General features: G+C 44.3%; 1 protein-coding gene across 2 annotated transcripts in view; it reads right to left on the bottom strand.

Annotated features, from left to right (window-relative positions):
* The window catches only part of LOC119175759 (myosin light chain kinase, smooth muscle), a 126,196-nt gene that overhangs the window by 18,757 nt on the left and 82,979 nt on the right, over positions 1–24,460 (bottom strand). For both annotated transcript variants that reach the window (XM_075876121.1, XM_037426718.2), the window contains one exon: positions 22,606–22,812. In XM_075876121.1, the coding sequence (XP_075732236.1) occupies positions 22,606–22,812 (207 nt within the window). The remainder of the gene's footprint in view (positions 1–22,605; positions 22,813–24,460) is intronic.

Here is a 24,460-nt window from a genome sequence, read left to right as displayed (position 1 = left end):
TCGAAATGGCGGACTATAGGGTGTAAATGTGAATAGCAGAAAGAAGTCGGGCCTAGCAACATTCCTGAAGCCTTGCTGTAATATCCGGTACAACGACAGCCAAAGCCAATTAGGTTGATTGCTGCCGATTGTGAAATACGCAAAAGGCGTCCAGCATAACTTCAGAGCGACACTTGTTAAAAGAAACTGAGCCGTAGTGATCTGGACCATTTGCAGTAGCTTGAGAAAGAAATTATGCCATCGTGCCAATAAGAAATTTCGTAAAAAGTTCCTAAAACATTGATTTTGTGACTGACCTTGTTCAGTTGGAACCTATGAAATATGGCAGAAGCTGTAGCCGAAGCCAACAAACTGACTTGCGGATATATTAGATTTCCACTTATGCATAGGCTGGGTTGAGAACGGCGTGTCATCACGAGGAGGAAAATAAATGAGCGAAAAATGAGTAAATTTAACAGATCCATTCATTCATTCATTAAACGACGCTGGAGTCTAGGAATAGCTGGGCTAGGAAGCACAGATTAACCTTGACCGACTGGGGTTTCATAACGAGTGACTATAGGGTTTCTTGTGGGGCCTCTCTGACATATAGCTCTATGGTGTTCCGGCCAGGAATCAATTTCGTAATTTCAAGCTCAGTTGCATGAAGCCAGTGAAGAGTCATTGAGCATAACTTATTTTACTTCAAGGGCTTACCACTTCCGCATCTTTGCTCATTTGTCGAATCGTTGTATTTTTTAATTGTTCTACAGAGAAGCCCCACGTGCAAGTAAGACCTTCGTAGAACGCGGCTCTGTAAAATGTACGCGCAAAACGTGACGTTGGTTTTTGTCAGCATAGGAGCTACTCGACAAAAGAGTTCTGTATGATTAAACTGTAACCCACTAGGAGTCTTTGACGCGAAAGCGATCTGAGGCTGTAACAAGGATGTCGAGGTGGTCAAAAAAAAACATGTGGTGTGGTGCCATGGTTATTTCGAATCTCTTTGCCTTATCCAACATACTCACTATTTTGCCTTTGAACTCAACGCACGCAAGCTGTAACAATGTGAATCAATCTACACACATTAGAAGACGAAAATGGATGGCGTTATTGTTTACCAGTAACTGAGAATGGAAAGTCAGTGCAATCCAGGATTTGAAGCGAATACACATGCCCTGCAAAAACATGCAAAGTTCCACCCCTGAACCCTCGAAAGGAATTTTGAAATAATCATTCCGCTATAAAGGCAACGTGATCACATAACGCAGTTTGGGAAGTCTGATACATCCCAGATAAGATACGCAAACCCAAGGGGGAATTCCGCCTATCGATTTACCGCACAGTTAGTTGTAGGGTCCAGGCTAGTACCTGATTGTCTATTAATATACACATGTAAGCAAAATTTTTCACCCATCTGGATGGATGTATAAATGTTAAAACTCGTTCAAAACTTCAGCACCATGAGAAGTTGGGGTAGTTGGTTTTAGCTAATAACGTGCAAAGTGCGGAGAGTTTTACGTGCTCGGGGGCAAACAGGGGGAGTTGATTTTGGCTACTGACATAAAAAGGCGGAGAGTTTTACGTGGGGAAACCTGAAGTTTCCTAAGCATATGTCTACGACAGCACAGCAGCACTTTTGGTTGGAAAGCTGTTCACGCATCCATCCTTGCACTGCAAGGAGAGTAGTTGAGAGCTTCTTTCAGACAAACAAAAATGTATTGATAAAGTGATAAAACGTATTGTCAAAAATAAAAAAAAACAACAATAAACAGGACAAGACAACCAGCGAGACAATGAAGGTGTTTTACACTTAGCCGGGGGAGGTATGGTTGCACAAGCCATCCTTCACTGAATCTACAGGAAGCTGAGGCTGCTTTCCCTAGACGACACATGAAGTTATTACGGAGTCTATAGCTTGGTTTCATCACTTCTCATTCATTTATTATTTTAACAACGAAGCTGATCTTAGTCGAGGCTTTCATGTTTGGGGGCACTCGCAGATCGGAAACGGTACAGGCGTCACCACCACCCACGACTGTCGTCACTACGACCACCGTGTACTGCTTCCGCCATTTCTTCCTAGTTCTTTTAAGCTCAGTTCACCTCGCCAAGTGTTTTCCTGAATAAAACATGTCGCTGGCTGGAAAATTGTTCCTGTCAATTTTCTATTCGCTTGATTGGTTCATGCCTCATCACGTCGTGGGTCAAAGTTCAGAGGCATATTTATAGAAGCTGCAGACTGCTAGATGTGGCGCCGAACAGAGAACGACTTCTTCGTGCTTCGAAGGTTGCACAGCCAATGTGTATGGGCGCTGCAACGTTCTGCACCGGATGTTTCAACCGTCGGTCACTAAACCGCGCGAGCTCAAGTGTAAAGTGCATAAAATCATCATGCAGTCCGAATGCAGCCCTCATAAAATGTGAGAAAGAAGTCATTGAAGTTCACTGCCTTTCGTCTCAGAAAAAAATCGACTATACTGCGCCGGTCTACATTGAAAATTGTGATACAGACAATGACCAAAGAGTGCGCCGTAGCACGCGGCACAGGGGCGGCGTCAATATAACAAAGCAATCACCGGGCAGGCGCTGCCGCATCTCACGCACGTTCTCACGTGTTGCGCAAGTTCTCGCGTGCACTGAATAGCAAGGAACGCCCTGCCGAAGCGACCGAGGTAGAAAAAAAAAAACAAGCGAGTTGCGATGACGCAGATAAAACGCTGAAAACACGTATACCATTGAAAAAAAGTAGTATGGAGTATGTGCGACCCTTTTAGAGTAGTCCTGACGTGCCACGTATGCGACTCTCTTAAGAAGGCAATTCACCAGGTTTGACAGCATTGAGCTGACGAGCGCAATGCACGCATTGAACGTGCACGATCACGTCTGCCGAAACTTGCAACTCTAGGCGCGCAGAAATGGGTCAAACTTCAAGATGAACGCTGCTTGCCGTTCTCGCGGGCGTGCGTCGACAGAATGAGGGGATGACGTATATGATGGAATTATATGGTATATCGTGGTATCGTGCTCTGACGTCGCACCTCTAGGTAGACGAATGTGCTCTGACGTCGTCAACAGTATTTATTTATTTCTTCGGTACCTGCATTGGCTTTGCAGGCATGGCAGCAGGAGGGGGGGGGGGGGGTGTTTACACCACTAGATCAAATTGTCATTCAGTTCTGCAACACAAAGCGTGGTAAAAATGACCATTACATTGAATATCTGCAATATTTGACGAAAGAGCATTCCACTCACTCGCAGTTCTACAAAAAAATTACGTAAAGTGTCACCTTTGAAGGGAAATTCAAGAACTTTTAAAACGTGGTCCCTTCTACGAGAAATATATGATGGCAATGCGATATATTTGTTTCTGTCAATGCCAGTTTTTGAATAAAAAATTCTGTGAAAAAAATTGGAGACTCAGTGCTTACCGCCTGTCCTTTAAGCCCTGCCAATGAACTGCATGCTTACCTTCAGAAACACTGAGATAATTGTCGCAATTTCCCAAAACAAATCCAACAGCCCTATTCTGAATTATCGCTAGTAAATTTACTAACTGTTGAGCATGGGAATCCCAGCTGGCACATGCGTACTCAGGTATATCAAACGTATGTGAATGAAATACAGCCGTTCTTTCAAGATACCAGGTAATTGTGCAAAATTTCGACGTAGGAAGCCTAATTCACGTGTTGCCTTTTTTCGTATTTCCTGTACATGTCTATTCCACCTTAAATCCGAAGTAAAAAGAATTCCGCCATATCCACGAAGTGAATGATGATGAGTGGGTGAAGCTCCGGAGGTAAACCTGGTAAACCATGAATCCTCTGTACATTTTGCCCACTCGATTTTATTACATCGCTCCCCCTAGCGTACGTCGCCGCACTAAATCGAACGATTGCCTTCAACCAATGACACGCGCCATATGTGACATCATTCCTATTTTATAAGATCTCACGTCTTTCATCAACTACAAGTACCGCTTTCTAGTTTATAACATCTTGCATCTTTTCATCATCAGCTACAAGTACCACCATCTAGTAAACACTACAAGAACTAAACGAGAGGTGGCTACATACAAGAGACGGTACCGCCATCTAGTGAACACTGCAAGAACTAAACTAGAGGTGGCTACATACAGGGGACGGTACCGCCATCTAGTGAACACTGCAAGAACTAAACTAGAGGTGGCTACATACAGGCTACAGGGGACGCACAGCCCACGCCATAAGGAGCTTCGCCCCTAAAACAACCCCTAAGTGTTTTTATTCCGTAGCGCTGCGTAACGTAACGTTATTTAATTTGTACTCATTGCCCCATGTGAGCGTTTCCTTGTGAAGGTGATGATTGAACATTTCGAAACATTTAGAGACATCTCCCACTTCGTATACCTAGTAGCACGTGACAAGGAAATAATTATTTCCCAAGACGTGTAGTTTGCGTAATTTGTTGATTGAATAGATAACAAAACTTGAAAGCAATAATAAAATACACCTTCAGAACGTGTGCATTCTCGTTTTTGATTTTGACTGTGAATCGCTGCGAGACGCGATACTAACCTAAATCCGTTTCGAGCTTTGCTCATCGTGCAGACGCCTACCGTAGAACGAAACTGATTTTCTACCACGTTCGAGAGGCCATTAAGGCTCATTTATCCTTCCGCGTTTAATTAACTGTTCTTGCGACACAGCGCTAGTCTCACGTCCGAAGAAACATGGCAGACTTTATGCCCAATAATAAGTTGAAAGCGATCGGCGAGGGCGCAAGTGATCGGCGAGGGTGCATTCGGCATAGCTTGCAGACACGAAGCGCAGAGATCGCCGCCACGACACCGATCGCGTCTCGGTGTCTCGGGCTGCTTCGGGCACGTCACGAGCTCGTGACACATTGTTTGCGGCCCACTTGTAAATATCACGTGATCCTCCCACTTGCGTGCCGAAGGAGACAGGGAATGAATCGGGCTTGCGAAGGTGGCATGGGGCGAGCAGCAAGGGTTTTAAGCTCGCCTCCTCACATCATATTAATGCACCACCTCAGAACATTGATAGATAGATTGATTAAAACTTTATTTTTGTCCTGAGAAGACGCGGGGGGACCCCGCGCCACCCGGCTAGTCCCACGTTGGGACCGTCAAGCCGAGCTTGGCGGCCCGTTCATGGACACTCTGGGCGGCCAGGGTTTGATCGTTAAGTTCGGGGCTGCGTAAGAGCGCAGCCCACCTGTCCTCGCTGAGGGCGGAGCCGATTCAACAACACATGGTTGAATGTTTTTAACAGTCCGCAGGTGGGGCAATCCGCACTTCGATACCGTTCAGAGAATACCGTTTCGGGTGAATACCACTCAGAACATTGGTTATATCAGCTTCTAATGAACCGGTTAGAAAAAAAAACTTATTGTGGCAGAACGCTTTTTATTGGGCGCGCGATGACTTCCAGTGTACACAACTAAGATTCGTTATGTCACCTGGTGAGTAGTTCCTTGAAAGGTGGCACATTGAATCACTTGTGGGTCGGGCGACTCTCCGATGGAGGGAATATAATGACCCCCAAACCAGAGAGTCGCCGTACCTCTTTAAAGAGAGGCGTATACGATGGACGTCAAGACTAGCCGAAATGAGTCAAATGACTCCTTTTTGTTTTAGAGTGTAGACTTCAGTTGCAGCTTCTCAAAACTGCAACGCGATACTTTATATTATTATTATTATTATTATTAATATTATTATTATTATTATTATAATTTTGCACTAAGCACATGCCTAGTGACCTCGTCGATGAGGTCTTAGAGCCCAGCACAGCGGTTGTCAATCTAAGAGATTTGAAAATTCTTCATTGCAGAAGAGGAGAAAAATAATTAGTGACAGCTAAAGACGAGAAAGTGTAGCTAAAAAAAGTAGCGCGTGCTATTTGCATTGAGCAGTTCACCAGGACGCCTCTTAGATAACGCCTAGCTCTCAGTTTCTCGTGAGATAACAATGATTACTGCTCCCGCAATGTCGAAACGTGTGAAGATCTATCCTCTTTGAGAGATCCAGACTTTCTCGGAGGCTGCAAGTCGTGCGTTCACAAATTAAGCCAAGTTATAAGGAAAACAAACTCACGCACTTCCATGAGGTGACTGACGACAAGCGGGCGAAGCTATCGGTCCAAAGGTTCAAAATGTGTGTACATTGAAGACGCCGAGTAGTATATAGCGTGTGTGCCTGTAGGCGTTTTATGATTGGTATGTGGAGTTTAACGTCCCAAAACCACCATATGATTATGTGAGACGCCGTAGTGGAGGGCTCCGGAAATTTTGACCGCCTGGGGTTCTTTAACGTGCACCCAAATCTGAGTACACGGGCCTACAACATTTCCGCCTCCATCGGAAATGCAGCCGCCGCAGCCGGGATTTGAACCCGCGACCTGCGGGTCAGCGGACGAGTACCTTAGCGACTAGACCACCGTGGCGGGGCTGTAGGCGTTTTATATTCTTCCGTCCCATTTATGATTGATATGAGTGTACTGTTAAAGCTTTTTTTTTGTGTCTCAGATATGCTACCCGAAAGTTACCTCAGATAAGGTAAATTGAATGACATAAAGTGGCATAAAGAGTCAACGACAAAGCTCGGTGCTATGGTCTATAATGTCTGCGTTGAAGTCACCGGCTAGTATAAAGGGTCTGTGCTTGTAGGTGTTCTATACCATACTGTCAAAATTATTATTGTTGTTCATCTGCTTTAAACTTATTTTTAGTCAAGCACAGACATGTGCCACCTACATTGCAACAATTTTCTAACCACCATGATACAGGACATTGAGCATTGTTGACGAAGGTAGGTAAATTTCATATTGTGTACGTTGAATTTGCCGACTAGTTTAAAAGGTTCGCTCTTCTAAGTGTTTTAGATGCCGTTTTGTTTGTTCTTTTACCCTTTTCTTATGGTGCAGGCACTTTTTTCACAGCAGTGTAGCAGGTGGTGTGATGCGAGTGTGGAGTACATCGACGGATTCCGGACAAGCCTAGGCCCTAGGGAGCTTCTCCCCTAATAGTACGCTTTCCGCTGTTTCAACTGCACATCCCTCGACAAGACACGCTGTGTTTAAGCTGCTTCGTACTTGCTTGGCAGATTGACAAAAAAGCTGTAGTTACGAGTAGGTAACTTTTATCCCTTCTGGGGCAGAGAAAGTTGATACCATGAAGGGCCAGTTCCATCAGTATCCTTGCGTAAGTAATGGCCCGGGCTAAGCATGACATTTAAAGTCGTGTCTCTGTAGATGGCTTGACCACAAACTGTGGCTTGACACGCGACGAAACGTGCAAATTATTTGCGTGTTTTGTCTACGTTACAGCTGAATTGCTATCCATGATACAACACGAATTCGAAGCACCTGCATTAGCCTTTCGCGGTTGTGAGTAGATCTCTAGGTCGGGCGGTGGGAGGGGCTTGCGATGCATAAGGCATGAGGCATGGTCGCTGTTGTGTCTGCGTCCAAGCTATATACACTGTCGCGGTCGATTTCGCTCTCGCCAGCTCAGCGTATTGCTGAACCCACCAGCATACACAGTGCTGCTGTGTGGGTCCTGTACGGCAACAGGAAAACAGGGCACACTATAGCGCTGTTTTGTGTCGTCCTGACAGGTAGGGGCATAGACGAGGGGGCGGGAGGTTCAAGCTACCCGAAAGTTTTAAACTTTGCTTGTTTATAAATATAGACGCACACATAAAACGCATGCACGAACACACGTAAAAATGATTGAACCCCCCCCCCCCCCCTCGAAAAAATATCTATAGCTAGGAAACTGCGTCCTGAAACCTTGCACACATGTGCAGTGCGTACGTAATGAGAGTGCATGCACAACTTGAAGGCTAACCAAACGAAGCTGCGAGCACGTTGGACTGAACATGCCGTGACATATATTCAAGGTAGTCCGTATACGGTATGACTGTACGCCAGTACCACGGCGTCCCGCTTTGAATATATATATTACTATCATGACCGAAACTCGCATTATATGACGAGTTTACCTCGGTCTGTAACTACGATATTTAGTGCACGTCTTTCTTAAGAAGCATAGACAAGTATTGTTGCCTGATTTCAAAATCTTTGACGCTAATTAAGTGCAGGGCTACACAGTGGTTCTATAATTAGGGAAAACATCGGCGTGTGTGTCGCACTTAGCGCCACCACTGCCAGGCGACCGCAACGAGTTTCGAACAGTCGCCGGGAGAACTGCAAATATATAACGCTATAGTTGGGATGCATCGTCTGCTACCGGCTGGTGTGGCACTTCGAATCGTCACGAAGCAGGCTGTTACGCGATGAGTGCAGCACGCGGAGCTCACTGTGACTGCGTGAAAGTTGCAGCTGAAACACGCCTTCGATGCTCCCTTTAAAATTGAACCATTGGGTGCACCAATATCAACACAGGTGTTTTAATGAAGAATAGATGGGCATTGAAGAAAAAAATACAGCCTGTTTCTATAGCTCATTGAAGGGGCGTTGCACCTCAAATTGCACACGTTAGTTTCGTCGGCTGTTTGCTTGTTATGAGTCTGGATGATTGCTGTAAAGCACCAGTGAAAGCTCCTAAAGTAAAGTGTTTGATATTTTGTTTTTTGAAGTGGGTTTCCGAGGTGTATGCGTCGTACATCAACAATTTCTACTGCTGAAAGTGAAGTACATGCTGGGCATACGCGATACGCATTTTAATTGGTTGGGGATAAAGAATGTACGGCGAACGCTTGCGATTTACTGAGTGTGAGGAAATGAATAATTTTAACTTAACGCTCGTTAGAGCTGCGAAAAAAAAAAACGCCAGCCTTTGCCTCCAGATTTCAGTTTCTGGTTAACTGACGCAGATGGCGCTGTCGAACAAACTTCGCGAAGGAAAAAAAAGCATTCATCATTACGCCGAACTTTGTGTTTTTGCGAGAAGAAAAAAAAACAATTCATTCCTCTATAGCAAACCACGAACTTTCCTGGTACTTATCGTTTCTGAGGCCTGTTTTGACCTCTCATTTGTCAGCATAGAGTCGTTTTCAAACTTGTGCGGCCCCGAAGCCATAGAACGTTCGGCGATCGCTTGCATTCAGAAGCCCTCCCTGTGCTTGCTGCACGGTTACGGTAAAGCTGTAGGTGTAAGGCACGTTTAGTTAGAAACCAGGACAAAACAGAGTGACGTCAATGGGTGAGCAAAATACGAAAGGGCACGCGCATTTCATTCGGTTTTTTTCTCTTTGAAATTCTGCTTTTCTTCCACATTTATTCTGAGTTTGTAAGTTGAATAACTTTTGTTTGCATGCATTTATCGTCAAAACTTTTTTTGTACTCATCTCATGTGAAACAAGGCAAGTGTTGCAGTACAAATTTCTGCAGCAACAGTGCAGGGCAAATTTTCAGAACACACTGAAACAATAACGAACGGGGGGGGGGGGAATCAGGGGTTCGTGTTTCAATCGTATGAACACTGCTGAAAACTTTTGATTTAAACATAGAAATCAAAGTACCGCGCAAGTGAAAGTGGACCAAAGTCTGCCTCAGACGGGATGCGAAGCCGCGTCTTCAAATAATACGCACCAGTTCAGTTGTGATGTGGTGCAGTTTTATCATCCACAATATTATTCCCACTGGAAATAACCGTAATAGTTTAATTAAGCGAGTGCCTGTGCTAGCAGCATCCCATTTCCTATAGCATCCTATAACATCCCACTTCTCGCTATCCCGCTGCATAATAAGGAAAGCGGTGGAATGCTCAAAATATTGAACAGTTAACATGTCATGTTAGTAAATTACTCGTCAAAGTATTGCAGAAAATTCTAGTCTACAAAAAAAAAGGAAATAGATACGGATGAAGAAAGTTTAAGAGGGTGCGGCATGAGAGACCACGCCGCATTTTGAGATGGTTGACGGAAACGTAAATACCAAAAACTCTTGTAATCTCCTATCAAAAGCAAGGCTACTGACTCCGTTGCACCATCCGGGCCTACCTTAGGAAATTGGGTATATTACCGAATATTTTACATTGATGCTAAGGATAAGAAGCGCTCGTTAAGTGAATAGTCAATAGCAGAGCCTGGCTCAACGCTCGATATTGCGCCATTCAAGGTTGTATCCTTTACCTATTTGCCTTATGGACCGAAAATCTACTCAGAAGACGCGACCTCGGAAACTGGGGTATTGATGTAAAACTGGCGGAACATAGCTAAGTGGTTTACAATATGCGGCGGTGGCTTTGATAAAGAAACGATAAAGCAAAGGGGACGAGGAATGCCTACGAAAAACAACTCGAAGCAGAAGAATATGGGAACCCACGTCTTCGCATTATGCTGCTGTCAACAGAGACGCCGCAGCGCCGGAGTGGATTTTTTTTTTTTGGCTCGAATTTGCCCACACCTGAAATGTTCATGCAAGCCGACGTCAGCGGCAGATAGTATGTCCCGTATGCACCAACATGGCCTCGACTGCGTGGTGGCACTGGCGAAAAAACTGCCAGGGTGTGAAGTACACAAATATTGAGAATATCGGATGGAAAAAGGGTGCATCGATTATTGCGACCTACGTGACTATGTCCAACGGAAAGAAATCGAGTTCCTCGGTCACTGCCCCCCCTCCATATATGTATATGTATATATATATATATATATATATATATATATATATATATATAAAGAACACAAGCGAGTACACGTACGAAAGAGCAATACTTTTATGCCAACGTTTCAGCCGTGGCACGGCCTTCGTCAGGGAATAAAGAGTAGACAAGCAGATGCCCCTTTTAAGGGCCGTTGAAATCACACAATTGATCAGAATAGTGATTAGAAAGTGCGAAAGCAATACCAAAACAACATTGTCAGTATAATTTGATACGAGTATTGAGCAACAATATCGCTGTGGATAACTCAAGATATGAGCGCATAGCTTCAGCGTAGGGCAAATTTTTATGCGTAGGGCAAATTTTTAAAGCAATAAAGCACTTCATAAGCCGAGCGAATATCATGAGCACATGTCACGCACACTGTAAGATACCCGAGGGACAGTAAACAAAATTCAACTGGTAACTGAAGCGTCAAGTTTGATGCCAAACTACTGCATGCGCACATATAATAAATGGAAGCACACACAAAAAATATATATAATCAAACAAATGAGAGAAGAAACGATGGCATGGGTTGGGGGGCATCTAACGCATTCCTGTGATGGACAATGCTACATAGAAAGGAAAGTAACGCGTCCAACGCTTTCGTTGATGCCTGAGTGCAAAGTGTTGAACTTGTTAATGAGATAGGACTCGCGAACTTCTCGGTCATGATGAGTTTTAAACCCGGATTGTAATATTGTGGCTTTGATGTTTTCGAAAGAGTGCCCTGGCATCTGGACATGTTTTGACAGTGGAAGATGAGGAAGGTTAGAAGCATGGGCTCTGTGGTTGTTAAAACGTAACCTGAATGATGTTTCGGTATGCCCAATGTATTGCATACGGCAAGTGGAGCACTCAAGCATGTAGATAACATTAGCGCTGTCGCAAGTGAAGTCTCCGTTGATTTTTAAGGAAAAGTTTGATGCGGTGCTAGTTGCGGTATGAGTACTTGACATGTGCGGGCAAACCTTGCAGCGGGGCTTATTGCAAGGATGGCAACCACTGCAGTTGGACCGATTAATTATTTTCGATGATGTTAATGTATCATGCAGGTTGCGTGATCTGCGGTAAACTACCCTCGATGGTTCCGTAAAAATGTCTTTTAAGTGATCACTTTGTTGCAAGATATTGTGGTGTTTTCTTAGAATATTGGCCACATTAGGAACCGAAGCTGAGTGCGTAAGGATGAGGTTAACACTGTTACGTGAAGTGTTTGCAGATCGTTTGTTGCTTGTGAGCAACTCTTTACGGTCAATGTTGTTAGCCTTCTTGAGGGCGTCGTCTATGATTCCCGATGGGTATCCTTGCCTCGTAAGAGCACCTCGTAGGTCTTCGCAGTTGCGAGCGAAATCATTGTTATCAGAGCAGATGCGTTTAAAGCGAATGGCCTGACTATATGGAATACTGGTTTTGCAGTGTTTTGTGTGACTACTATGGAAGTGAAGATACTGATGTCTATCGGTTGGTTTCCTATATAGTTTGGTCGTCAATTTTCGATTGCACAGTGTCACTGTGACGTCAAGAAAGTTGACACTGGTGTCCGAGTATGAGTGCGAGAATGATATATTTGGATGGGCATTATTATAATCGCTGATGAAAGAAAGAAGCTGGGATTCACCATGATGCCATACTAAAAAAATGTCATCGATAAAACGCTTGTAATAAAAAGGCTTCAAATCGCGGCTGGCAAGAAAATCGCGTTCTAGAGAGCCCATAAAAATATTTGCGTAATTCGGGCCTATTCGTGTGCCCATGGAAGTGCCGCTAACTTGAATGAAGTGTTGTCCGTTGAACTCGAAATTGTTTAGTTCGAGAATTAATTTGAGAAGCGTAGCTAGTGTAGAGGAGTCTATCGATTTGTCGAGGTCAGACTCGTTATACGCTTTTACAACAGCGCGGATACCATCAGAATGGGGAATGTTGGTGTACAAAGAACAAACATCGAGGATCACCAAAAATGACCCATCAGGAATGTCTAAATCAATGATATCATTTAAAAAGTGATTGGTGTCTTTAATGTACGAGGGAAGTGAAACCGGAATAGAAGAAATGAGGGTATCAACGTAGCGTGACAAATTTTCTGTCACCGTACCTATACCAGACACTATCGGTCTACCGGGAATGTTTTCTTTGTGAATTTTGGGTAGGGTGTAGAACCTACCAGCCACCGGGCTTAGTGGAATCAGCGTACGTAATGCAGACTGAGCGATTTTGTTTTCTTTTACAAGATCTGTAACAACATCACTGACAATGCGTTTAAATTCTTCACATTCGACCTCAAGCGCCGAATGTGTCCTCACATCGCACTTCCACTACAAGCGGCCCTAAAAGACCGTCTACCGTACAGCCCCGGAGGATGCCTGGTGCTGCAACGATCCAAAATGGCCGAACAAGATTGCGGAATTTACCTGACCGCGACACATCATCCGACCCGCCGCAACATTCTGGGCCGCGCGGACCAGCTCCCACATCAATCAACAGAAATGCCACGATGCCTCAGTCGAGGTACAACTTACGAGGACACCGTGATGTTCCATCCCATGAAATGAACTGACTAGGAACCACCAGGTTCGGTAAGAGTGCTTATCTAAATGCATCCGTTCATTTCATGAAAATTCGTAAAGTTATTGAGAAGCGTACGCGCTGTGAATTGCATGCATCTACTATGAAAATGTATGTTGCTACTTCCACTGCGCCTAAAGGCTTATGCCTGTCCTTGAAACCTGCGGTTTCTGAAATGTCGAGTGTACATTTGACTAAATGGAACAACACGCTAGCACGAGCTTCTATTGAATTGACCGAGATCATTTCAAAGCATTATGAATCGTCCGCGAAGGTTCTAGCTAATAAGGAGAAACAGCTGCGTGCCACACATGTCCTAAGCAGTGAAGAAAACAAGGAGCTCCACTTGTACAGGCAGAAAAAGCTGAATGAAATTAACCATGTCAAGCGGAGGAAAATGGTTCGGGATAACATACCCGTTGCTTTGTATTCCGAAGCGCATGGAAGTGTTTCCGACCCTGCTAAGCATACCGGGCAACTTACTAATATAGTGAATTTATCTAGTCATCAATTAAGTCTTGAAGAATCTAAGGTTTTGTCGCTAGGTTTAAACTTTTGTCCCGCAACTGGCGGCTACAATGAATTCACGCTCATTGCCGATCTTCATAACTTTGAAAGAAACATGCGATTGCGCGAGTACTTTTTCAACCGCCAACCAAGTGAACAAACCAACTCCGCGTTACCATCTGGTAAACACTGGACACCACCCACTCAACGGGATAAATGCCTCGATTTATATATACGAGCTGTACAGGATGATGTACTTCAAGCGTACAAAACACGTTTTCCCTTCCGCCATAACGTCACCTTTAAAGAGGCTCAGGCTATCAAAGCATTGGCTAGCCGCAATGATATAGTAATTAAGCCAGCAGATAAAGGTGGTGCAGTAGTGGTATTGAATGCTGACAGCTATATAGGTGAAGCCCAGAGACAACTTGATGACACCACATACTACAGGCGTCTAAATGACGACCCGACAGCGGAATTTAAACGCATTGTCAGTGATGTTGTTACAGATCTTGTAAAAGAAAACAAAATCGCTCAGTCTGCATTACGTACGCTGATTCCACTAAGCCCGGTGGCTGGTAGGTTCTACACCCTACCCAAAATTCACAAAGAAAACATTCCCGGTAGACCGATAGTGTCTGGTATAGGTACGGTGACAGAAAATTTGTCACGCTACGTTGATACCCTCATTTCTTCTATTCCGGTTTCACTTCCCTCGTACATTAAAGACACCAATCACTTTTTAAATGATATCATTGATTTAGACATTCCTGATGGGTCATTTTTGGTGATCCTCGATGTTTGTTCTTTGTACACCAACATTCCCCATTCTGATGGTATCCGCGCTGTTGTAAAAGCGTATAACGAGTCTGACCTCGACAAATCGATAGACTCCTCTACACTAGCTACGCTTCTCAAATTAATTCTCGAACTAAACAATTTCGAGTTCAACGGACAACACTTCATTCAAGTTAGCGGCACTTCCATGGGCACACGAATAGGCCCGAATTACGCAAATATTTTTATGGGCTCTCTAGAACGCGATTTTCTTGCCAGCCGCGATTTGAAGCCTTTTTATTACAAGCGTTTTATCGATGACATTTTTTTAGTATGGCATCATGGTGAATCCCAGCTTCTTTCTTTCATCAGCGATTATAATAATGCCCATCCAAATATATCATTCTCGCACTCATACTCGGACACCAGTGTCAACTTTCTTGACGTCACAGTGACACTGTGCAATCGAAAATTGACGACCAAACTATATAGGAAACCAACCGATAGACATCAGTATCTTCACTTCCATAGTAGTCACACAAAACACTGCAAAACCAGTATTCCATATAGTCAGGCCATTCGCTTTAAACGCATCTGCTCTGATAACAATGATTTCGCTCGCAACTGCGAAGACCTACGAGGTGCTCTTACGAGGCAAGGATACCCATCGGGAATCATAGACGACGCCCTCAAGAAGGCTAACAACATTGACCGTAAAGAGTTGCTCACAAGCAACAAACGATCTGCAAACACTTCACGTAACAGTGTTAACCTCATCCTTACGCACTCAGCTTCGGTTCCTAATGTGGCCAATATTCTAAGAAAACACCACAATATCTTGCAACAAAGTGATCACTTAAAAGACATTTTTACGGAACCATCGAGGGTAGTTTACCGCAGATCACGCAACCTGCATGATACATTAACATCATCGAAAATAATTAATCGGTCCAACTGCAGTGGTTGCCATCCTTGCAATAAGCCCCGCTGCAAGGTTTGCCCGCACATGTCAAGTACTCATACCGCAACTAGCACCGCATCAAACTTTTCCTTAAAAATCAACGGAGACTTCACTTGCGACAGCGCTAATGTTATCTACATGCTTGAGTGCTCCACTTGCCGTATGCAATACATTGGGCATACCGAAACATCATTCAGGTTACGTTTTAACAACCACAGAGCCCATGCTTCTAACCTTCCTCATCTTCCACTGTCAAAACATGTCCAGATGCCAGGGCACTCTTTCGAAAACATCAAAGCCACAATATTACAATCCGGGTTTAAAACTCATCATGACCGAGAAGTTCGCGAGTCCTATCTCATTAACAAGTTCAACACTTTGCACTCAGGCATCAACGAAAGCGTTGGACGCGTTACTTTCCTTTCTATGTAGCATTGTCCATCACAGGAATGCGTTAGATGCCCCCCAACCCATGCCATCGTTTCTTCTCTCATTTGTTTGATTATATATATTTTTTGTGTGTGCTTCCATTTATTATATGTGCGCATGCAGTAGTTTGGCATCAAACTTGACGCTTCAGTTACCAGTTGAATTTTGTTTACTGTCCCTCGGGTATCTTACAGTGTGCGTGACATGTGCTCATGATATTCGCTCGGCTTATGAAGTGCTTTATTGCTTTAAAAATTTGCCCTACGCATAAAAATTTGCCCTACGCTGAAGCTATGCGCTCATATCTTGAGTTATCCACAGCGATATTGTTGCTCAATACTCGTATCAAATTATACTGACAATGTTGTTTTGGTATTGCTTTCGCACTTTCTAATCACTATTCTGATCAATTGTGTGATTTCAACGGCCCTTAAAAGGGGCATCTGCTTGTCTACTCTTTATTCCCTGACGAAGGCCGTGCCACGGCTGAAACGTTGGCATAAAAGTATTGCTCTTTCGTACGTGTACTCGCTTGTGTTCTTTATACGTACCAGACCCCTTGAAACTTCCTACTGAATATTCACGACTATGGGTTCTGGAAAAGTCACGACGAAGAGCATCGTGGGGAAATTCCCCAAGGGATCCGTATCCACTGTTTTATTGGGCGATTCCCAAGCCAAATATCTTCACCAGTATTTTGATCCGCTCATCGATGGAACGCCCGCTTTCGTCACTCAAAGTGGTGCCTTGATCAACGACATTCTTTCGCTGTTGGACTTCGTCCCACAATCAACAGAAACCCTTATCCTTCATGTGGGCACAAATGACTTGACTTCGTGCTCAGGACGTGTTGCGTTTGAAAGATACAGGGACGTGCTTGGCTTCATCGCCAGCACCCGTCCATGTATAAAGCGGATATACGCAAGCTTGATTTTACCAAGGTCCACGAATCGTCGTCGAGGGAGCTTTAACCTACCTTTGGTTCGTCACTGCAACAAGGAGGCGGGTCACTTCAACCACCTTCTTCGAGTTTTTTGCCGAAGATCTAGACTTGTGTCCTATTTGGACCACCAGTTTGAATGGCTACCTCCGAGCCATGTTCTAGCAGCCGATGGACTTCATCTAAGTTTCGAGGGTGTCGCACTGCTAGCATGCCATATTAGACAATTATGTTTCAACAACCCCAAAGATATGGGGTCGTCTATGTGGACTGACTGTGCGCCGAATGTGTCCTCACATCGCACTTCCACTACAAGCGGCCCTAAAAGACCGTCTACCGTACAGCCCCGGAGGATGCCTGGTGCTGCAACGATCCAAAATGGCCGAACAAGATTGCGGAATTTACCTGACCGCGACACATCATCCGACCCGCCGCAACATTCTGGGCCGCGCGGACCAGCTCCCACATCAATCAACAGAAATGCCACGATGCCTCAGTCGAGGTACAACTTACGAGGACACCGTGATGTTCCATCCCATGAAATGAACTGACTAGGAACCACCAGGTTCGGTAAGAGTGCTTATCTAAATGCATCCGTTCATTTCATGAAAATTCGTAAAGTTATTGAGAAGCGTACGCGCTGTGAATTGCATGCATCTACTATGAAAATGTATGTTGCTACTTCCACTGCGCCTAAAGGCTTATGCCTGTCCTTGAAACCTGCGGTTTCTGAAATGTCGAGTGTACATTTGACTAAATGGAACAACACGCTAGCACGAGCTTCTATTGAATTGACCGAGATCATTTCAAAGCATTATGAATCGTCCGCGAAGGTTCTAGCTAATAAGGAGAAACAGCTGCGTGCCACACATGTCCTAAGCAGTGAAGAAAACAAGGAGCTCCACTTGTACAGGCAGAAAAAGCTGAATGAAATTAACCATGTCAAGCGGAGGAAAATGGTTCGGGATAACATACCCGTTGCTTTGTATTCCGAAGCGCATGGAAGTGTTTCCGACCCTGCTAAGCATACCGGGCAACTTACTAATATAGTGAATTTATCTAGTCATCAATTAAGTCTTGAAGAATCTAAGGTTTTGTCGCTAGGTTTAAACTTTTGTCCCGCAACTGGCGGCTACAATGAATTCACGCTCATTGCCGATCTTCATAACTTTGAAAGAAACATGCGATTGCGCGAGTACTTTTTCAACCGCCAACCAAGTGAACAAACCAACTCCGCGTTACCATCTGGTAAACACTGGACACCACCCACTCAACGGGATAAATGCCTCGATTTATATATACGAGCTGTACAGGATGATGTACTTCAAGCGTACAAAACACGTTTTCCCTTCCGCCATAACGTCACCTTTAAAGAGGCTCAGGCTATCAAAGCATTGGCTAGCCGCAATGATATAGTAATTAAGCCAGCAGATAAAGGTGGTGCAGTAGTGGTATTGAATGCTGACAGCTATATAGGTGAAGCCCAGAGACAACTTGATGACACCACATACTACAGGCGTCTAAATGACGACCCGACAGCGGAATTTAAACGCATTGTCAGTGATGTTGTTACAGATCTTGTAAAAGAAAACAAAATCGCTCAGTCTGCATTACGTACGCTGATTCCACTAAGCCCGGTGGCTGGTAGGTTCTACACCCTACCCAAAATTCACAAAGAAAACATTCCCGGTAGACCGATAGTGTCTGGTATAGGTACGGTGACAGAAAATTTGTCACGCTACGTTGATACCCTCATTTCTTCTATTCCGGTTTCACTTCCCTCGTACATTAAAGACACCAATCACTTTTTAAATGATATCATTGATTTAGACATTCCTGATGGGTCATTTTTGGTGATCCTCGATGTTTGTTCTTTGTACACCAACATTCCCCATTCTGATGGTATCCGCGCTGTTGTAAAAGCGTATAACGAGTCTGACCTCGACAAATCGATAGACTCCTCTACACTAGCTACGCTTCTCAAATTAATTCTCGAACTAAACAATTTCGAGTTCAACGGACAACACTTCATTCAAGTTAGCGGCACTTCCATGGGCACACGAATAGGCCCGAATTACGCAAATATTTTTATGGGCTCTCTAGAACGCGATTTTCTTGCCAGCCGCGATTTGAAGCCTTTTTATTACAAGCGTTTTATCGATGACATTTTTTTAGTATGGCATCATGGTGAATCCCAGCTTCTTTCTTTCATCAGCGATTATAATAATGCCCATCCAAATATATCATTCTCGCACTCATACTCGGACACCAGTGTCAACTTTCTTGACGTCACAGTGACACTGTGCAATCGAAAATTGACGACCAAACTATATAGGAAACCAACCGATAGACATCAGTATCTTCACTTCCATAGTAGTCACACAAAACACTGCAAAACCAGTATTCCATATAGTCAGGCCATTCGCTTTAAACGCATCTGCTCTGATAACAATGATTTCGCTCGCAACTGCGAAGACCTACGAGGTGCTCTTACGAGGCAAGGATACCCATCGGGAATCATAGACGACGCCCTCAAGAAGGCTAACAACATTGACCGTAAAGAGTTGCTCACAAGCAACAAACGATCTGCAAACACTTCACGTAACAGTGTTAACCTCATCCTTACGCACTCAGCTTCGGTTCCTAATGTGGCCAATATTCTAAGAAAACACCACAATATCTTGCAACAAAGTGATCACTTAAAAGACATTTTTACGGAACCATCGAGGGTAGTTTACCGCAGATCACGCAACCTGCATGATACATTAACATCATCGAAAATAATTAATCGGTCCAACTGCAGTGGTTGCCATCCTTGCAATAAGCCCCGCTGCAAGGTTTGCCCGCACATGTCAAGTACTCATACCGCAACTAGCACCGCATCAAACTTTTCCTTAAAAATCAACGGAGACTTCACTTGCGACAGCGCTAATGTTATCTACATGCTTGAGTGCTCCACTTGCCGTATGCAATACATTGGGCATACCGAAACATCATTCAGGTTACGTTTTAACAACCACAGAGCCCATGCTTCTAACCTTCCTCATCTTCCACTGTCAAAACATGTCCAGATGCCAGGGCACTCTTTCGAAAACATCAAAGCCACAATATTACAATCCGGGTTTAAAACTCATCATGACCGAGAAGTTCGCGAGTCCTATCTCATTAACAAGTTCAACACTTTGCACTCAGGCATCAACGAAAGCGTTGGACGCGTTACTTTCCTTTCTATGTAGCATTGTCCATCACAGGAATGCGTTAGATGCCCCCCAACCCATGCCACCGTTTCTTCTCTCATTTGTTTGATTATATATATTTTTTGTGTGTGCTTCCATTTATTATATGTGCGCATGCAGTAGTTTGGCATCAAACTTGACGCTTCAGTTACCAGTTGAATTTTGTTTACTGTCCCTCGGGTATCTTACAGTGTGCGTGACATGTGCTCATGATATTCGCTTGGCTTATGAAGTGCTTTATTGCTTTAAAAATTTGCCCTACGCATAAAAATTTGCCCTACGCTGAAGCTATGCGCTCATATCTTGAGTTATCCACAGCGATATTGTTGCTCAATACTCGTATCAAATTATACTGACAATGTTGTTTTGGTATTGCTTTCGCACTTTCTAATCACTATTCTGATCAATTGTGTGATTTCAACGGCCCTTAAAAGGGGCATCTGCTTGTCTACTCTTTATTCCCTGACGAAGGCCGTGCCACGGCTGAAACGTTGGCATAAAAGTATTGCTCTTTCGTACGTGTACTCGCTTGTGTTCTTTATACGTACCAGACCCCTTGAAACTTCCTACTGAATATATATATATATATATATATATAATCTTATTCCTAGCTGATTTGATATCCCTTTCCATCTTAACATTACATCTATACCAGTTTTCCCTGTAATGGGGAATTAGTGCCCAAAAACAATTTGCTGAGATAGCCGATACATTCTTGTTTGACATAGCTCAGCAACCGGTAAATCGAAACTCTTTAGATCCCTGCATGCCCAGCTTCCTAGACATTCCACGATCGACATTTGATACGCGGCTCTACGCCAGGCAATGAGCGAGTCCGAATATATATACGGTTAAAGACGGTGCCCTGACTTGACCCTGCCTGCAGCTGCGTAAAAGGACGCAGCTTCAGGCAGGGTCAATACCATGGCTGCCGAGCTAGAGCTGGAAACCCAGTGCTTTACTACGTATATGTTACATGTATGCGTTACCGCCATAGGCGCTACATTCGCACCCCACAATGTTGAAATTGCAAGGCGCCCTTTCGTAACCTTAGTACATGTATTCCATTTAGCTTCTTTTTTTTGCTCAACGCGCATTCATTGCAATCATAAAGATAATTGTATTTTTCCCGGACCTTCCACGTCTATATGGCAGATAGTTAACCCTTTTTTCAGGCTGCAAGAAACGACGACTTTGCATTTCAGTCGAGTGCACCAAGAATCTCGGACGCACAAACCTACAGGTCGGCTTCATGTTTGTACCAGCACCTTGAGAATGGGAAATAAGGCCTTAAACGTTTCCTGACACTGCGAAGTACTGGCACGATTTTTTCACGGTACTCGATGCCGTTAGCCTGGAGCAAGGTTGTCATTGGCGGCTAATTAGCGACAAATTGGCTACTTTACGACCCCGTCTGGTGGCGAAGATGTCAGACTGGCGCACTGGCTACTTTCTGGCTACTCTTGAAGTTCCGTGTTAGATCAATAAAACATCTAATCTTTCTTATTAGTTAAATAAAAAAAATGCACGCATTCTAAGGTTTTCGTTCGTATCAGCCGATGTACGTGGAGTGCTTCTCCCAAATTCAGCAGGCTATTGAGCATCGAGACAGCCCAAAGCAACATGCAGCGTGTTTTCAAATAAGGAGTGGCGAAGTTACCTAACGCATAATTGCCACGCTGCCCTCTATGGATGCTCACGCTACACGCAAGTACCTAATTTGATGCACACGCATGGTGTGCTGTGAACTCTACAAAAACAGAGGTCCGGAACAAAATTGAGTCTGAGCTGTACGCCCAACCAGATTACACCATCTGTTGAACTAATATTATGTACACACTGCTAATCAAGTTCTGTGTGGCTTAAAAAAAGTATCCAGTGTTTATTTTCCTCCTTGCTTTTTGGCCTGAATTTTTCAGTATCACTCCGTGTCAGCTGGAACTAACTGTATGTGTTTTACATAACTACATACCAGTGCAAAAATTCATAATAAAGAATTCACTTATTAGCAATTCATCGCTGGGTTGAAGACGAAATGAAAGGGGAAAATCTTTACATAATCTTATTTCTATTTTCTTGTTTATCAGTTTAATTATCGTAGAAGACTAAAACATTTTCTCACATTATGGCTTCTGTTCTATTTGGCTACAGATTAGGCAATATAGTTAGATGGCGCAACCACTTTGGCTACTTTTGGCGTGAATTCTGACTCCTTTTAAAATCCACCGAACGGCAACTCTGGCCTGGACCATAGTTACAACACGAGAACAGAACGACGACAAAGAGACAAGAAGCACACGAAGGACACGAGCTGTCCTTGTCTCCTTGTCGTCGTTCTGTTCTCGCGCTATAACTGTCGTCATGTCATACCAACTAGCCCAAGCTCCCACACTTCTGGTCTGGAGTTCAGTCTAGCGGAGTCTGGTGCATTACATTGAACGGAAGAAGTGTTACGTGGCGAATGAACGTAAGGTATGGAATAAAACAACTGCTGGAACATGGGAGAGGCCTTTGTCCTGCAGTAGACGTCGTCAGGCTGATGATGATGATGATGATGATGATGATAGAATAAAAGCCACGCAGGCACATGGGGTACGCACTATTCGGTGACAAGGACGACCTCCCGCGGCTTCTCGTAGGCGGCCAGCAGCATCAGGAGTCGCGGATGTCCCCGGAGCAGGTTCAAGATGGCCAGCTCGTGACGCATCCTGTCCCGCTCGGCGGCGCGCGTGCAGCGAACCATCTTGGCCGCCGCGTCGGTGCCGTCCGCGAGCCGCGTGCACCGGTGTACGACGCCGAAGCGACCCCTGCGCTCCACAGAAGACAACACGAAAAGGCACTCGGTTTGGTCAACTCTCGACTCTTGCAGGCGTGCACGTCTTTCGTCTGTTGCCACTACGCTTTCTTCCACTACGCTCATATTTCACATAGAGCGAATACCATTGAGAGAACAGGAGAGGCAGGGCACTCAGGAGTGCGGGGCAGAGCACTGAGAGCAGGACCACTCAACCTGCCACTGGAATGCGCCGCGCTCCTGGGGGCAGGTGAGAAGGTGACCAGTAGGGAGACCATGCGACTGAAATATTCCAAGCTCCGGCATATTCTTTGTGGCGCAGCAGCAAAATACGCGTGAAATCAGTCAGCCACATATTCTTCATTATCTTAATACCTAGTGGGCTTGTTCAATGACTCATTCGATCGGCAAGCGTCCAGCTCTCATCGTAGCCATCCGTACAAAACAGCGGTGTCAAACTACACATGGTTGCTCCCATTGCCGCCGCGCTCGCCAGGTAAAGAAAAATTCGAAAGCTGTGACATTCAAGCACCACGTGACTCGTCGTACTGCGCCTACACCGATTTTCAGGCGAGAGCACTGCAAACTGCTCCTGGCTGCTCTCGGCGCAGCAAAAGCACTCTCGCTCTTTACAATCGATGACAGTGCTCCCGCACCTGTTCGAACCACTGAAACACGCCGGCTCTGAAGAGAGCACTTTAAGCGTGCTTTTGAGTTCTCCTACTCTCCCAATGGTATTCGCCATTAGAGCGGTGACCAGAAGGGACGCCTTCCCAACGGCACAGTGTCCTCTCTAGCGTCGGCGCGACCATTCCCGGCTTCGTGATTACCACTCGAGTAAGATGGTATAGGTAGGCACTACGCAAAAGCTGTATACAGCTTAAAGTCGATAACGGCACCAAACCAATGTCGGTCGGCCTGACAACGGGCTTGGTGCGCAAAGAAACGCCCGTGCCGATGCCGAGAAACACATGCCGCCAGAAAACGCAATTATATCTCCGACCTAAAGTAAGGGCTAATGCTGTGTCTAAACATGTCGCTGATAGAGGGGCCACTCGTTTGTGAAGCCCTGAAAAGAACTCAGATTTGCGCATGCAAATCAGTGTTCGCAAAGATTCTGTACATTTTGTATAAAATGTCTTTAAACCAATTTTACTGCTGAAGCAACGCATTAGAGATTAAACAGTCTTAGGAACACATAATAATCATCAATCAATCAATCAGATTTATTTTACGTGCCCTGGAAGACCCATGAGGTTATTCCAGGGCACGTAAAATGCAGGCACACGCAAAAGTAAAACAATACAAACAACAATACAATACAGGCACCACTTCAGAAAAATCAAATGAGTGAAAACACACACACAAAAACCTGCGCAAAATGGGAAGAATAAAAAGAGAAGATCATAATCGTGGAAAGGAAGTGAAAAATAAACGTGAATATACACAACTACGTGGAAACCTTCCTGAACGATAGAAAAGGGAAGACTCTGTACGTTCTGAAAAAATATTTTAAGACAGTGCAGAGCTGAAACAAAAACAATGATAGTCGACTGTGAAAGACATCAAGATCATGAAAGTTCTAATAATAATAATAATAATAATAATAATAATAATAATAATAATAATAATAATAATAATAATAATAATAATAATAATAA

This window comes from Rhipicephalus microplus, chromosome X (genome assembly GCF_043290135.1).
Source record: "Rhipicephalus microplus isolate Deutch F79 chromosome X, USDA_Rmic, whole genome shotgun sequence".
NCBI classification, from domain to species: Eukaryota; Metazoa; Arthropoda; class Arachnida; order Ixodida; family Ixodidae; genus Rhipicephalus; species Rhipicephalus microplus.
Note: the sequence above shows the minus strand (reverse complement) of the source record. Positions and strands in the feature narration are given on the sequence as shown.